General features: G+C 44.7%; 2 protein-coding genes across 2 annotated transcripts in view; both read left to right on the top strand.

The window, feature by feature from the left end:
- Positions 1–1,132: 1,132 nt before the first annotated feature.
- LOC120063370 (ladderlectin-like) lies at positions 1,133–1,777 on the top strand. Its single transcript, XM_039013719.1, has one exon. The coding sequence runs from the start codon at positions 1,133–1,135 to the stop codon at positions 1,775–1,777; it is 645 nt and encodes a 214-aa protein (XP_038869647.1).
- A 3,462-nt stretch (positions 1,778–5,239) lies between these two features.
- The window catches only part of LOC120063082 (guanine nucleotide-binding protein G(q) subunit alpha-like), a 34,075-nt gene continuing 22,421 nt past the window's right edge, over positions 5,240–16,893 (top strand). Inside the window, exon 1 of the mRNA XM_039013221.1 lies at positions 5,240–5,903. Coding sequence (XP_038869149.1) covers positions 5,768–5,903 — 136 coding nt within the window. The 5' untranslated portion in view covers positions 5,240–5,767. The remainder of the gene's footprint in view (positions 5,904–16,893) is intronic.

The raw sequence follows: 16,893 nt of genomic DNA on the forward strand, positions 1-16,893 counted from the left end.
TTTTTGACGTCCGGAAAATATGCATTTTCACCTTTCATTCAGCTCCTAAAATGGAAAAGACGTCTAAAATACTTTCAATGTCTAAAAGACTTTCAAAGCCATTTTGCTTACTGGGTACAAGCCAACTAAACAGCCTGGTCTCATCGTAAATGTAAATCCGGGACACTCAAATTACATTTAGTATGGTTACATAAAACAGCTGATTACGTAAATCAAGGGTGGGTTTATAACACATATGTATATTAACCCAAGTTGCGAGTTCGAAACTCATCACAGAAAACTTTAGCATTTTAGATAATTAGCAACTTTAACTACTTTTTTTGCTACTTTGTAACTAACGTTACTTAGCATGTTAGCTAACCCGTCCCCTAACCCTTTTAGCTAACCATTCTCCTAACCCTAAACTTAACCCTAACCCCTAGCCTAGATTGTTTTACTATCATTTACTGCAGGGCTGCCCAGCAACCCTTTTCCTGTGGGTTCAGTCTAACCCTAAATTAGCACACCTGTCTGGGTGTATTCACTTGGAACCAAACAGAAGCAAACAGTACGACCCACCTGAATTTGCCCAATAGAAACGCTTCTTTTTGTTGCAAAACGTTTTCTGTTTGCTATACAGTTTGGACTAATGATTACACCCCAGATTGTATTTATAGACCTAAACTGCTCACCAAGACCTAGCTGAATCAGGTATGCTAACTTAGTCCAACATTGGACAAAAAACCTACAGGACGGTAGATCTCCAGGAAGAGGGTTAAGCTGCCCTGTAGGCCTACACTGGAACAGGTCTTTACTGGAACTGATTCCTGTCACCTGGGTTTATTTTCAGTGTAACACACCCTTATTACCATAATTTACTGGAACACGGCGGGCTAAAGACCGTAAACACCCAAGGTTTCAGGAAATGAATTTCCAGTGCCAATCACAATTTACAGCTTCGTTCATAACTACCATAAAAATTCCACTTATCATTGCTCTGTGTCACGTAACGTTCTTTGGTGAGAGCATACAGGACGGGACAGTATATAAAGAGCGGAGCAACCGCTACTCCACTCATCACTCCATCACTGGCCTACCTGAGAAAATACTACCTGTGACTTACCTACGGCTACAGTTAACCAGCAAAATCACCATGAAGGTCCTGAGCATCTCTGTATTACTCTGTGTGGCCTTAACTCTAAGGGAAGCAGCAGGGCAGCAGCAGGCTGTGGCAGTGGAACAACTGAGCATTGTTCCAGTTCTAGAAGAGGCTAAAGAGACTGGGCCACTGAAGCCGCTGGGTGACGCTCCAATGGAGACCATAGTAGAACTGGTAGAAAACAAAGTAGAGCTTGCTCTACTTGAAGAAGGGGAAGCTGAGGCTCATGCTCTTGCGCTGGTCCAAGCACCAGAGATAAGGTTTTTGCACTGCCCTGATGGTTGGTACCTACATCAGTCACGCTGTTTCCTCTTTGTGAACTCATACTTGTCGTGGCACAACGCAGAGGAACACTGCAACACTCTGCATGCAAACCTGGCCTCCGTTCAGAACCCCCGACAGTATCGCTTCCTGCAGCAGTTAACGACAATGGCCAACCGGCACAGCGCGTGGATCGGTGGATTCTATCTCCAGGACAGGTGGCTGTGGATCGACCGTGTAGGATTCTACTACGAAAACTGGTACACACACCTTGATGTGGGCCGCAACGCTTGCATCCATCTGCGCACCTCAGTGGGCTGGTCAAATGCTCACTGTGGCACAGGTCTCCCATTCATCTGTGTGAAAATGTCCTGTTAGTCAAGATTGTGCTTCCTGCCAGCAGCATGATTTCAGTACGAGAAAGCATTGTTAGTTGGTTGATGTTATTTCTAACTGCGTTCAGCATTTTAGCCTAATGAATCCAGACTGCATCACATCCGGCCGTGATTGGGAGTCCCATAGGGCGGCGCACAATTGCCCCAGTGTCGTCCGTGTTTGGCCGGGGTAGGCCGTCATTGTAAATTAGAATTTGTTCTTAACTGGCTTGCCGAGTTAAATAAAGGTTCAATAAAAAAAATTCAACATTGATTAACTTATTGACTTTATTCAGTCACTCTGGATGTCTGCCAAAAGGCTAAATGTGACGTAGGCAAGATGCAGTCATAGGATTCAATTGATCCACGTTCTACAAAAGCAATGACGCCCAAAAAATGATTGCGACATGTGTAATGCAAACGGCAGATATATGATACATTTATGAAAGATCAACAACATTTTTATCTGTTCGACAGGGGGGGATTTTTATTTTGTCGAACTTTCTTTATTGCAACAAATAATGGTGTTTTTCTAATAAATGATGATTGCAGAATAATTTTGAAGGTAAACTGGGCACGTGATGTTATCACGTAACTATAACGCTCCACGCCACATTTCATTCTAAATGCCTACTGCTAGCAAAATCAATTTTTTCCACTCTAAAAATGTTTCTTTTCTGGGGGGGTGACATCATTATGTCCAGCTGTTTTTATCGACACAAGATAGTTAAATGGAAGTGCACCGTAGTAGGCAATCTATTTTCTATGCGAACTTTCTAAATGTCTACAAAAATACACTGGACAAGTTAATGGAAACACACAGTAGCTACTGATGATGGAAACTGTGCTCTTCGAATAAATATGACTGCCGAATAATTTTGAAGGTATGCTGCCACATTATGTTATCAACTATAAAACTTCACTCCACATGTAATTCTAATGCCTACTGCTCGCAACATCCATTTATTCAACAATAAAAAATAATGTTTCTTTGCGGGACAAAGTTCGTATTGACTTTCAAGAATGCCTGAGTTGCTTCGCATTGCAATTTGAAGTTTCACTATCAAATTGTTTCAGATCATCTAGGCCTGCGTGACTGCAAGTTACACCATGGCACGGACAGTGGCGATAAATTGACATATGAGAATGATAAGAATATTGCAAATATTAGTCAATTTTTGTATTATATCCATCCTGGATTTTGCGGGCTACCTGAGATATGAAAGATATGTGGGCTGGGCATACATGCTGTAGCCACTTTATTAATACGCAATATGCCTAATAAGATGATGGATACACTTCAACCACATTTCTATTCGACGTTTTAGGTTTTGTGACGTCATTACGTCCAGCTGTTTTTATCGACACAACAGTTTAATGGGAACGCACGGTGGTAGGCAATATACGCGTCTGTCTGTGAATTAAATGTCGAGAAAAAAAATCACTGGAAAAGTTAATGGAAACATAGCTATTGATTACCTATGTAATTGCTTTCCTGTTATAAAGATGTTGTGGATTTGTTTTCTTCTTTCTTCCTAGTGTAGTAGTTAACATACCATAGCAGACTGGCAGCAACACTTTGGCTAATGTTTACCTGTGAAATTTGCCCTTCATTTCAGACACAGGTTGACTTTTTATTTTATTTAACCAGGCAAGTCAGTTAAGAACAAATACTTATTTACAATGACGGCCTACCCCGGCCAAACCCGGACGACGCTGGGCCAATTGTGCGCCGCCCTATGGGACTCCCAATCACGGCCAGATGTGATGCAGCCTGGAATCGAACCAGGTACTGCAGTGACGCCTCTTGCACTGAGATGCACTCGGGAGCCTGAGTGACTGGCATCCCCTGACAGCAGATCTGGGACAAGGCACATTTCCCTAAACGCTCCTCACTCTTTTTTTTTTTATGACACCATTTCATGGCTCAAATGGGTTGCTTAAGTTACTAACACTAAATTCCTCAGTGAGATAAACTCAATTGTAACTGTTAGTTAGTATGCAAATAGAGCATCCAAAACTGCCAATGAGAGGAGCCACAGGGCTTAAATGAACATAAGTCTATTTCCATGGCTCAATAATAATACTTTACATAGTATAATACGTTTTACATATAATGTTTTAAAAAGTTGTACATATCATGATTTGCTCTGTAGGCCTACTCTATTTTGGAGCAGACTTGTCATGGAAAATGAACATCCTCCAACCCCGTAACAAACAGGAAATCAACCAGCTCATCACTAGTTCTATTAACTTTCAATCACCTTAGCTATATTCTTCCCATGTCCAAGGTAATGATCCATCATGCAGAAATCATTTGCTCATGTGTTTTTTCAGTGCTGGTACAGAAACCCAACCTGTACTATATTAAGGAAGCATTGACCAGTGAGGCTTTTTTAAGATTACCAATTAAATAGATGTAAAATGCCTTCGCTGCTCATTTAATTAAAATGTGCATAATAGAAGTACTCAAGGAAATTTGAGAAGTGCAGTATCCTGTCCATTACCCCATAGACAGGAAACACAGCAGTGCCCTATGATTTGAGTAAACACAGCGAGTGAAGAAGCACAATATCGCCTTGTTCAAAAAGGTAGTTGAGACACATTAGCCTATAGGCCTACAATAGCTCTGCAATAGGTCTTACAGGCCTTGAACAGGTTTGTGTTCCACTCACTCAGCAACATTTATTTTCCTTTCCTTGCAATCATCTTTTTAAATCCTGTGAGTTGCAGTGCTGGAGTTCAGGGATTTTAAACCTCAGATTCTATGAGGTTGTGTGGGCTTCAAGTCATAAATTGCACTTATTCCATGGCCCAAACTGTGACATGAAAGTAAACAACAACTCAGATACTTGTAGGGCCTTTTGTTGTTATTGTTGTTGATTAAAGGTCAAGTTGTGCAACACAGACCAATTCACTACTGATAACATATTTGGCAGATAGCATTTCTCGGATAATGGTATGCTAGACGAGCCTATACCTTGTAGAGATACTGCTTTAGTCTGCTTGCCTTGGGTTTTTCTTCTGCTATGCAATAATGCCAGTCTCTTTGCATTACTTTTTTTTACATGCAGCTACTACCATCATGCAAATGTAGTATGTATTATTCTGTACAGATTTTAGGTAGCGCAGGTAACATCAACTGCTTGTTATGGGACTAGGCCCACTTTCGAGTCGCTTTTCTTCTGAGGACACTCCCTACCACTGTCCGACGTCACCGACCAGGAGTGAATGGTCTCTGTAAAAATACATGGAATTGATGAAAGGGAAAGGCTCAAGCCTGTACGAAACATGATCGTTTTTTCTATTTGTATTATAGGCAAACGTGTAGCGGAATAATCAACGTTTTCCTATTCATGGCACACGGATGACGAGTTTTTCCGTTTTGTAAAGTTAACATGCGATTGGTGTTGCGTGTTTTTTCGTGTTTTTTTTTTTTTGTTGCGAGTGAGAGATAATTGTATTCATGTCTAGCGGATTGGAATGAAAGTCCGCCATATTCTGCTTTACCACGCCCGGGAGTCGAGCTATTGGAAATAAAGCGGACACGTTTATTCATGTCTTTTTTCATCAAACGGATGATATGATAGGACTATATTGGAGGTAGGATATGAAGACATGCCTTTTAATAAAAGACGTGAAAAGGATGACTGGGCAAGAATGAGAATGCTTATCACAAAGACTACGGACGGATCTGTTGATCATATTTAGAAGAGAATTCACACTACCCATTACCCAATTAGAATTTTACTGACATTTAGTTAACTCCCCGAGCTACTGTCTTCTGACTGACAGGCGATCAGAAAGGACACGAAACGGGGGGCAACACAAATATACATTTTATTTTAACCACATCTAGGCTATGTCCTATTTATATTAAACGCGTCCATGTTTTTTTCTGCAGCTGTGAGGGCGTGATATGATATTCGTTAACTGTTATAATTTATTGCAAGTGGAATCTGCATAAAGAAGCAGGAAAAGTGATTTTAAAAGAATGACCCTTGACTCCATAATGGCGTGTTGCCTCAGCGAGGAGGCGAAAGAAGCCAGGCGGATCAACGACGAGATCGAAAGGCAGCTCCGCCGGGATAAGAGGGATGCTCGGCGGGAATTGAAGCTGTTGCTTCTCGGTAAGCTAGTGGTGATGATGAGATGCAAGTAAAGCCCAAAATTCCATATAGGTAGTGATACGCGAGCTACGCCTGCGAATCAGCCTGTTAAGTTTGTAACCAGCCACGCATGTCGAATTGCAGTTTTCAATCTTACGTGTTCCAAAGCCATCTTATTTGAATATATACTGAACAAAAATATGAATGCAACAATTACAAAAATCTTACTGAGTTACAGTTCATGTAAGGAAATCAGTTAATTAAAATAAATACATTTGGCCCAAATCAATGGATTTCACATGACTGGGAATACAAATATGCATATGTTGGTCACAGATACCTTTAAAAAAAAGTAGGGGAGTGGATCAGTAAACCAGTCAGTATCTGGTGTGACCACCATTTGCCTCATGCACCAAGACACATCTCCTTTGCATAGAGTTGATCAGGCTGTTGATTGTGGCCTGTGGAATGTTGTCCCATTCCTCTTCAATGGCTGTGCGAAGTTGCTGGATGTTGGCGGGAATTGGAACACGCTGTCGTACACGTTGATCCAGAGCATCCCAAACATGCTCAATGGGTGACATGTCTGGTGAGTATGCAGGCCATGGAAGAACTGGGACACGACAATGGGCCTCAGGATCTCGTCACGGTATCTCCATGCATTCAAATTGCCATCGATAAACTTCAATTGTATTCGTTGTCCGTAGCTTATGCCTGCCCATACCATAACCCCACCTCCACCATGGAGCACTCTGTTCACAACGTTGACATCAGCAAACCACACAACGCCATACACGTGGTCTGCGGTTGTGAGGCCGCTTGGACGTACTGCCAAATTCTCTAAAACGACTACGTTGTAGGCATCTTATGGTAGAGAATTAACATAAAATTATCTGACAACAGCTCTGGTGGACATTCCTGCAGTCAGCATACCAGTTGCACACTCCCTCAAAACTTAAGACATCTGTGGCATTGTGTTGTGTGACAAAACTGCACATTTTATTGTCCCCAGCATAAGGTGCACCTGTGTAACGATCAAGCTGTTTAATCAGCTTCTTGATATGCCACACCTGTCAGGTAGATGGATTATCTTGGCAAAGGACAAATGCTCACTAACAGGGATGTAAACAAATTTGTGCACAACATTTGAGAAAAATAAGCCTTTTGTGCATATGTAAAAAAAAAAAAAAGTGGGATCTTTTATTTCAGCTCATGAAACATGGAAGCAACACTTTACATGTTGCGTTTATATTTTTGTTCAGTGTATTTAGCTACCATTTTTTGAATCACTCGCACCATCCAACAATTGATTTCAGTGATAGTTGAGGATGATAGTTGTGATCCCTAAATCATTCCAAGTGGTTTCCGTCTGTTTACTGATGAGGCCAAAGTCTAGGCGTTTTATTGGTAGCAATTACAGGGTCTAGAACTCCTGAGATAAAAGCGTGTTTACAGTGGTGTTTACCTGTTGGCCTACACTATTAAGCATGTAGACATTCCTGCATGTTTCGAGTCCGAACGTTTGGCCCAACAATCTGTGCACGCCACTCGCACACATCTCTGAAATAGACAGCTGTTTTTGAAATGCTTCAGGTGATTGAAATGTGAACGCACTACCAGCGCTTTGAAAAGTTGTACGTAGTTATACTTTCCTGTGGATGTATTGTCTCACATTCCTACCTGCAAAAGGACCCACCGCACGGTCAACCAGTAAAGTAAGTTAAAATATGATTTTATTCAGCATTCTGCTTGTGAGAGGACATTTTTCCAAACAAATGTACAGCATTAATCTCACACTGTGAACCAGAGGTATCACAGTCTGATTATCAGGCAAGCCTACCCATTGACTCTTGAAGAAGATGCCTAATGTTAACACAACTCTCCTTTTCTATCATACCCACAAAAAAATAAGGTTTTATTAGTGTTTACAAACAAGAAGGCCGCAAGCAAAAATAATAGCTTTAAAATATGTTTAGAGCTATCATGTGGATGTCATGGATTGTCAGTCCTTGCATCTAGAATGCTGGCTGTATGCCTATACCTATACCAAAACAAGTGGCAGGGACCACGTTTGATTGCTTATCTAATCCCAGAATATAGCTTTAATGGACTATCTATTACAAAGTTACTATTAATGACTAAATGTAGTCTATTTGATCAACGTTTCATATATGGCCTACTGTATGATGAATGTTACTTACGTAAAAAGGCTGGGGGTTTTAGGTCTTTGGCTTGTAAATTAACTGGGTTCAAAAGGGGCAGATGTAATCAAATCAACTCCTAGCTGCCTGAACTGAAAGCCTGCACTCATAGGCCTACGGACATGGGTCAGTAAGCTGGATTTTCCTCACATTTGTTGCACGGCAGCAGCGAATCAACAATTCCTTGAAATGCAGTATGGGTAATTCACAGAAAAACCACTCATGTGGGAGGTCATTACTAACACTATAACATTGACCGTTCACTTTAGTTTTACGAGTGTATCAAGGAAGTCCAACCATTGTTAGGCAGCTCTGTCGGCCATGTGTCAGTTTGGGAACTCCAGATACATTTTACATTTACATTTGAGTCATTTAGAAGACGCTCCTATGCAGAGCAACTCACAGGAGCAATTAGGGTTAAGTGCCTTGCTCAAGGGCACATTGGCGGATTTTTTCACCTAGTCGGCTTGGTGATTCAAACCAGCGACCTTTCGACTACTGACCCAACACTCTTAACCACTAGGCTACCTGCCGCCCAGATACAGTGAACTTTAGCATCGTTGCCATTGTTTTAACACTGTACTGTAACTATACTAGATCATCGTCCTTGTGTCAACAGTTTCCTGACTCGAATGCAACCCCTCAAACACCACTCAGAATACAGGCTCTCTAGAACCAGGCACACACTATAGATTTTTGACTGTCCCCTCTGAATGCAAACAAGTGGGGCCTCTTTCTACTCATTGGCTCTTTGTCATCACGCTGGAAGAAATGTATTCCACAGCCTCCTTGTGTTCTATGAAAACTGAGGCGGCGTTCCAGCCTGACTACATTGCAGACGCCTGCCATATCTCACAACACCTGGATAGGTGTTTAACATTTCAGCTAACCGCATCATATGACAAAGCAATCTGATGCCCAACTGTGCAGTCAATGGCATGGCGCACATCCATTGGTTGATGCATTGCAAAGACTGCAATGTACACTGCTCAAAAAAATAAAGGGAACACTTAAACAACACAATGTAACTCCAAGTCAATCACACTTCTTTGAAATCAAACTGTCCAATTAGGAAGCAACACTGATTGACAATAAATTTAACATGCTGTTGTGCAAATGGAATAGACAAAAGGTGGAAATTATAGGCAATTAGCAAGACACCCCCAAAAAAGGAGTGATTCTGCAGGTGGTGACCACAGACCACTTCTCAGTTCCTATGCTTCCTGGCTGATGTTTTGGTCACTTTTGAATGCTGGCGGTGCTCTCACTCTAGTGGTAGCATGAGACGGAGTCTACAACCCACACAAGTGGCTCAGGTAGTGCAGTTCATCCAGGATGGCACATCAATGCGAGCTGTGGCAAAAAGGTTTGCTGTGTCTGTCAGCGTAGTGTCCAGAGCATGGAGGCGCTACCAGGAGACAGGCCAGTACATCAGGAGACGTGGAGGAGGCCGTAGGAGGGCAACAACCCAGCAGCAGGACCGCTACCTCCGCCTTTGTGCAAGGAGGTGCACTGCCAGCGCCCTGCAAAATGACCTCCAGCAGGCCACAAATGTGCATGTGTCTGCTCAAACGGTCAGACTCCATGAGGGTGGTATGAGGGCCCGACGTCCACAGGTGGGGGTTGTGCTTACAGCCCAACACCGTGCAGGACGTTTGGCATTTAACACCAAGATTGGCAAATTCGCCACTGGCGCCCTGTGCTCTTCACAGATGAAAGCAGGTTCACACTGAGGACATGAGCACATGTGACAGACGTGACAGAGTCTGGAGACGCCGTGGAGAACGTTCTGCTGCCTGCAACATCCTCCAGCATGACCGGTTTGGCGGTGGGTCAGTCATGGTGTGTGGTGGCATTTCTTTGTGGGGCCGCACAGCCCTCCATGGGCTCGCCAGAGGTAGCCTGACTGCCATTAGGTACCGAGATGAGATCCTCAGACCCCTTGTGAGACCATATGCTGACACATGCACATTTGTGGCCTGCTGGAGGTCATTTTGCAGGGCGCTGGCTGTGCACCTCCTTGCACAAAGGCGGAGGTAGCGGTCCTGCTGCTGGGTTGTTGCCCTCCTACGGCCTCCTCCACGTCTCCTGATGTACTGGCCTGTCTCCTGGTAGCGCCTCCATGCTCTGGACACTACGCTGACAGACACAGCAAACCTTTTTGCCACAGCTCGCATTGATGTGCCATCCTGGATGAACTGCACTACCTGAGCCACTTGTGTGGGTTGTAGACTCCGTCTCATGCTACCACTAGAGTGAGAGCACCGCCAGCATTCAAAAGTGACCAAAACATCAGCCAGGAAGCATAGGAACTGAGAAGTGGTCTGTGGTCACCACCTGCAGAATCACTCCTTTTTTGGGGGTGTCTTGCTAATTGCCTATAATTTCCACCTTTTGTCTATTCCATTTGCACAACAGCATGTGAAATTTATTGTCAATCAGTGTTGCTTCCTAATTGGACAGTTTGATTTCATAGAAGTGTGATTGACTTGGAGTTACATTGTGTTGTTTAAGTGTTCCCTTTATTTTTTTGAGCAGTGTAGTTGGCCTGGAAGGTAAGGAGGAGATGGTGGTGGAGACCCTTTCTTCCTTCCAATCTATAGCAGGGTGTGGTGTATACAGAGGAAGAATCTGCTTTTTATGATGCAAAAATCTAAAATTGTATATTTCATGTTCATATCATGGCACTCGGCAGGTTCAAGAAAGGGAAAATAAAAACCTAGCTCGGTTCAGAGCACTTCACTTATAAACCAAAGAGTATTTCAAAATACAACAAATTAAACAATCTCTTTTGTGGCTAGGCTTGACTTTGGCTTTTGGCTACGGGAATCACTCACGCACGTTCTTCGTCTTTTAATCCATTATTTTTCTTTGTCTCAATGTCCTCTTCTTTCCTTTTCTTGTTTCGTTGCTCTATATTTCTCCTCGTTTCTTTGTCGATTCGTTCCTCGCCTTCCGTGTCTCCATTGTTCTCTTTTGTCCGTGCGTAATTGGTCCTGTGCCTTCCCCTGTGCCGATAATAAGGGGTGTGCTTGGGGAGTCTTGTGACATCGTCAGGGATTCCCTGCGTTCCCCCGCCCCTCTGACTCCCATTGACCGCTACACCTCTGGGTGGCTCACACACCCCCATCCTCAGAATCTACCCAGCAGGTCGAGTGCCCTCTCGCCGCGGCGGGACAGTAGTCTGCATTTCCGTGAGGGACCCTGAATCTGTAGTTACCCTACTGTTATTCTCTTTGTTTCTCGCCATGCAGGTGAGTGGTACGTGATCAGTCAATAGAGGGAATTTGCTTCCTAACAGATAATATCGCTAGCCCCTCTCTTTCAACCATGGCATATTTCCTTTTTCTTTCGGAGAGTTTACAGCCGATGTAGGCTATGGGGTGCTTGTCCTCTCCCAACCTCTTGGAGAGCTGCTCCTATGCCGAAATCAGAGGCCTCTGGCTGCACAATGAAGTCCCTGCCCAAGTTTGGTGAGCTTTGTACTGGTTTTGCGCACAGGGATTCTTTCAACTTTTGGAAAGCTATTTTGGCTGCTTGAGTCCGCTTCACCTGGGTGGGAAGGTCTTACTTTGTCAGGTCGGACAGTGGAGCGACTATAGATGCATAGTTGGGTATAAAGCACTGGTTGTAACTTGTGATCCCTAGGAAGGATCACACATGCTTTTACACACTGGCCTTGGCCACTCCCAGATAGCCTCCACTTTCTTTGTCTGGGGGCATATGAGACCACTCCCAATTTTGTACCCCAGATATTTTGCCTCACTTAACCCGAACCTGCATTTCTTGCTGTCAATCTAGCTCTACTTAGGCTCCCCAGCACGGCCCGTAGCCGTTGTAGGTGCGTCTCCCAGTCTTCTCTGTGGATCACCACGTCGTCGATGTAAGCTGCAACGTAAGCTTGGTGGGGTCTAAGTAGCTAGTCCATTAACCGCTGGAACGTCACGCCAGCTCCGTGAAGCCCGAAGGGTAATTTCACGTAATGTTAAAGGCTGTCTGGCGTAGAAAACATTTTCTTTCCCCTGTCTTCTGGGGCCAAAGGCACCTGCCAATAGCCTTTATAGTGAGATCTAGGTTAGTTATGTAGCTCGCTTCTCCCAACCGCTCTATCAGCTCATCTACCCTCGGCATTGGGTATGCGTTCATTTGGAGATGTCATTCCTTCCTCAGAAGTCCTGAACAGAATCTCATCATTCCGTCTGGCTTCGGAACGAGAACTATCGGACTGGATCATGCGCTGTGGAACGACTCAATAACTCAAAATCAAATCAGATTTTATTGGTCGCATACACATATTTAGCAGATGTTATTGCAGGTGTAGCGAAGTGCTTGTGCTCCTAGCTCCAGCAGTGCAGTAGTATCTAACAATGCACACACATCTAAAAGTAAAAGAATGGAATTAAGAAATATATGAATATTAGGACGAGCAATGTCAGAGTCCGGGAGTATAAATATATTTATAAACTGGGTGGTTCGAGCCCTGAATACTGATTGGCTGACAGCCGCGGTATATCAGACCGTATGACAAAACATTTATTTTTACTGCTCTAATTACGTTGGTAACCAGTTTATAATAGCAATAAGGCACCTCAGGGTTTGTGATATATGGCCAATACTCCGTGATGCGCCATGTCTAAAAATAGCCCTTAGCCATGGTATATTGGCCATATACTACACCCCCTAGCCTTATTGCTTAAATATGTGATGGGATGTATAGACCTTATATACATTATGGGCAGTATGAGGATAGAATATTTAGTATATCTGTAGAACACGTAGGATAGAATAGTATATATGCAGCAATAGCTTAATAAAACAGTATGTACACTTTATTAAAGTGACCAGTGTTCCATTATTAAAGTGACCAGTGATTCCATGTCTATGTACATAGGGCAGCAGCCTCTAAGGTGCACGGTTGAGTAACCGGGTTGTAGCCGGCTAGTGACAGTGACTAAGTTCAGGGCAGGGTACTGGGTGGAAGCTGGCTAGTAATGGCTATTTAACAGTCTGATGGCCTTGAGATAGAAGCTGTTTTTCAGTCGCTCAGTCCCAGCTTAGATGCAGCTGTACTGACCTCCTGGATGATAGTGGGGTGAACATGCCGTGGCTCGGATGGTAGATGTCCTTGATGATATTTTGCCTTCATGTGACATCAGGTGCTGTAGGTGTTCTGGAGGGCAAGCAGTGTGCCCCCGGTAATGCCTTGGGCAGACTGCACCACCCTCTTGAGAGCCATGCGGTTGCAGGCAGTGCAGTTGCCATACCAGGGGGGATACAGCCCGACAGGAAGCCCTCATTGGTGCATCTGTAAACGAGGGTCTTAGGGCCCATATCAAATTTATTGGCACTGTTGCGCCTTCTTCACCACTCTGTCTGTGTGGGTAGACCATTTCAGATTGTCAGTGATGTGTACGCTGAGGAACTTGAAGCTTTTCACCTTCTTCACTGCTGCCCCGTCGATGTGGATGGGGGCGTGCTCCCTCTGCTGTCTCCTGAAGTCCACGATCAGCTCCTTCGTTTTGTAGACGTTGAGGGAGAGGTTATTTTCCTGGCACCACTCCGCCAGGGCCCTCACCTCTTCCCTGTAGGCTGTCTCGTTGTTGTTGGCAATCAGGCCTATTACTATTGTGTTGTCTGCGAACTTGAGTTGGATGATTGAGTTGGAGGGGTGCGTGGTCACATAGTCATCAGGAAATAAGGGAAGGGGCTGAGCATGCACCCTTGTGGGGCCCCTGTGTTGAGGATCAATGTAGCGGAGGTATTGTTTCCTACCTTCATCACCTGGGGAAAGCCCGTTGGGAAGTCCAGGACCCAGTTGCACAGGGCGGGGTTCAGACCCAGGTGAATGATGAGCTTGGAGGGTACTATGGTGTTGAAGGCTGAGCTGTAGTCAATGAAAAGCATTCTTACATAGGTATTCCTCTTATCTAGATGGGATAGGGCAGTGCGATGGCGATTGCATTGTCTGGGGATCTATTGGGGCGGTATGCGAATTGAGGTGGGTCTCGGGTCTCAGGTAAGGTGGAGGTGATATGATCCTTAACTAGCCTCTCAAAGCACTTCATGATGACAGAAGTGAGTGCTACGTGGTGATAGTCATTTAGTTCAGTTACCTTTGCTTTCTTGGAAACAGGAACAATGGTGAACATCTTGAAGCCAGTGGGGACAGCAGACTGGGATAGGGAGAGATTGAATATTTCTGTAAACACTCCAGCCAGCTGGTCGGCACATGCTCTGAGGATGCGGCTAGGGATGCCGTCTGGGCCGGCAGCCTTGCGAGGGTTAACACGCGTAAATGTCTTACTCACGTTGGCAACGGAGAACGAGAGCCCACAGACCTCAGGAGCGGCCCACGTCGGTGGCACTGTGCTTTCCTCAAAGCGGGCGAAGAAGGTGTTTAGCTTGTATGGGAGCAAGACATTTGTGCCCACGATGTGGCTGGTTTTCCCTTTGTAATCCTTGATTGTCTGGTGTCCCTGCCACATACGTCTCGTGTCTGTGCCGTTGAATTGCAACTCCACTTTCTCTGTACTGACGTTTTGCCTGTTTGATTGCCTTACGGAGGGCATAACTGTACTGTTTGGATTCAACCATATTCCCAGTCACCTTGCCGTGGTTAAATGGGCTGGTTCGCGCTTTCAGTTTTGCATGAATGCTGCCATCTATCCACGGTTTTTGGTTTGGGTATGTTTTGATAATCACAGTAGGAACAACATCCCCTATACACATCCTGATGAACTCAGTCACGGTGTCTGTATATACGTCAATGTTATTCTCAGAGGCTACCCGAATAGAGTCGTGAACCTTGTTGCCATCCCAGAAGAGAGAGTAACAATGGTTGAGAACACAAAACATTTTTATGGTCTAATATTGTAAGAAATAACAAAAATAAATGTAAAAAATACTGCCAAGTTCCTTAGGAGCTAGAAGCAGAGCTTCCATGTCTGTCAGCGCCATCTCTCTCACTCCCTCCCTGATGATTTATCGTCAGTCAGCAGGGATTCTGTAAGGCCTTAAGTTTACTCTCTTGCCTGGCTCTGTGTATAAATTATGCTGGATGAGGTATGTATTCCCTGGGAGGGAGGAAAATACCTCCCAGTGTCAGTCAACTAGGGCCCGTGGGTTCTGCTCTTGCTCGCACGTCAGCGACCCCAAACTTCGGGGCTAGGAAGTCCGGTTGTAGGCTCTTTGTTGCGCTTGCAGCGCGCTCCCCATGTGTTCCTTCACTATTTGCCAGACCGTGGCCATCAGGTCTCGCATTAGAGCGACATGTTCTATCAGTGTTCTGTGGGGACACGGCTGGGCTTCCCACGCCTCCTTGGCGAGGTCCTGGATCCCTCTGCACTGCCTCCCATATAACAGATAGAATGGAGAGAAGCCCGTTGACGACTGGGGCACCTTCCTAAGAGCAAACAACAAGTGAGGTAATAACATGTCTCAGTTCCTGCCGTCTCACTCAATCGCCTTCTTCAGCATAGACTTAACAGTTTTAATCAGGCGTTCACATAAATCATTGTTTTGTGGATGATATACACTTGTGAGTATTTTACTCATATTGTACAAGGTGTGCAAGTATTTCATTATGCTGGACATAAACGGGGTCACTTGGTCCGACAAAATAGAGGAGGGTAGGCCAACTCTGGAGAAATCTGAACCAACTCCTTTGCAATCCCTTTAGTGGACATATTTAGCTGGGGAATGGCTTCCGGGTAGTGTGTTTCATATTCGATTACCACCAGTATATATTCGTGCCTTCTGCTGATTTGGGAATAGGACCCACCAGATCCATTGCTATCTGCTCAAAGGGTGTTTCAATGGTGGAATGAGCAGGTTTCTGTAATTGACTTCGGGGGTCGTCTTTTGGCACTGGTCGCATGACTAACAGTACTTTTCTACATCATTCGTAATATGGGGCCAGTAGAATCTACTCATGATGCGCTCTTTAGTTTTGTTGATGGCCAAGTGGCCTCCCAGCACGTGCTAATGCTCCAGGTACAGTAGAGTACAGTGTCTCTATATGATCCAGGCACCATTAAGAAATCTAGAACCTCGTCCCTTCTCTTAACCACCCAGTACAGTAAGCCCTTCTTTATGCAGTAATACGCGGATTTACCTCATTGATGCCCTACAAGCGATTCCCATCCACTACTTTCACTTTGCTCCGCCCCAAGACCAGGTCTGTGTCCTGCAACTGTGCGGTGCCGAACTGTACTATCAACTCATCAGATAAAGGAAAATCTTGGCTGTCTATTCTCAGTGGGGGGAATTGGTCTCCTCCCGCTCTCTGTTGGGAGACCTGGGCACGTGTCATCCTCTGTCGTTTCTTGAAACAGCTGCCTCAGCCTCTGATCTAGAAATGTATTTTTCTTCCTCCCCAGCACTCGATCTGGGTGAAGAAGAGACGTCTCCCTGTAGTGCCAGTAGGGCACGGCGAGTGCGCGCCTGTTGGGGATGTGTTTTCTCAGAGTGTGCCAGGGACTGCTTCGCTTTGCTTCTGTGTATCGGGGCGGTTCTGTTTACGCTGCCATAGGCTCTCGAACAGCTTACAGTATCTCCTAGCAGTACTGGTACAGGTAAATGGTTCACCACCCCCATTTTCATAGTGCACTTGCCTTTGGTAGTTACTAACGTAACCTGCGCCACTGGGTATCTGCGTGTCTCACTATGGATACAGGAAACTGACATCTGTTCCTGACACAGATCTCCTTCCTGTTCTGTGACAGAACTAGGCTAATCTTACTTCCTGAGTCTAGGGCTGTGGCAGTCACAGCATTTTGTCAGCCGGTTATTGTCATGCAAAAGTATGCCAG

The sequence above is a fragment of the Salvelinus namaycush genome, chromosome 18 (assembly GCF_016432855.1).
Source record: "Salvelinus namaycush isolate Seneca chromosome 18, SaNama_1.0, whole genome shotgun sequence".
NCBI classification, from domain to species: domain Eukaryota; kingdom Metazoa; phylum Chordata; class Actinopteri; order Salmoniformes; family Salmonidae; genus Salvelinus; species Salvelinus namaycush.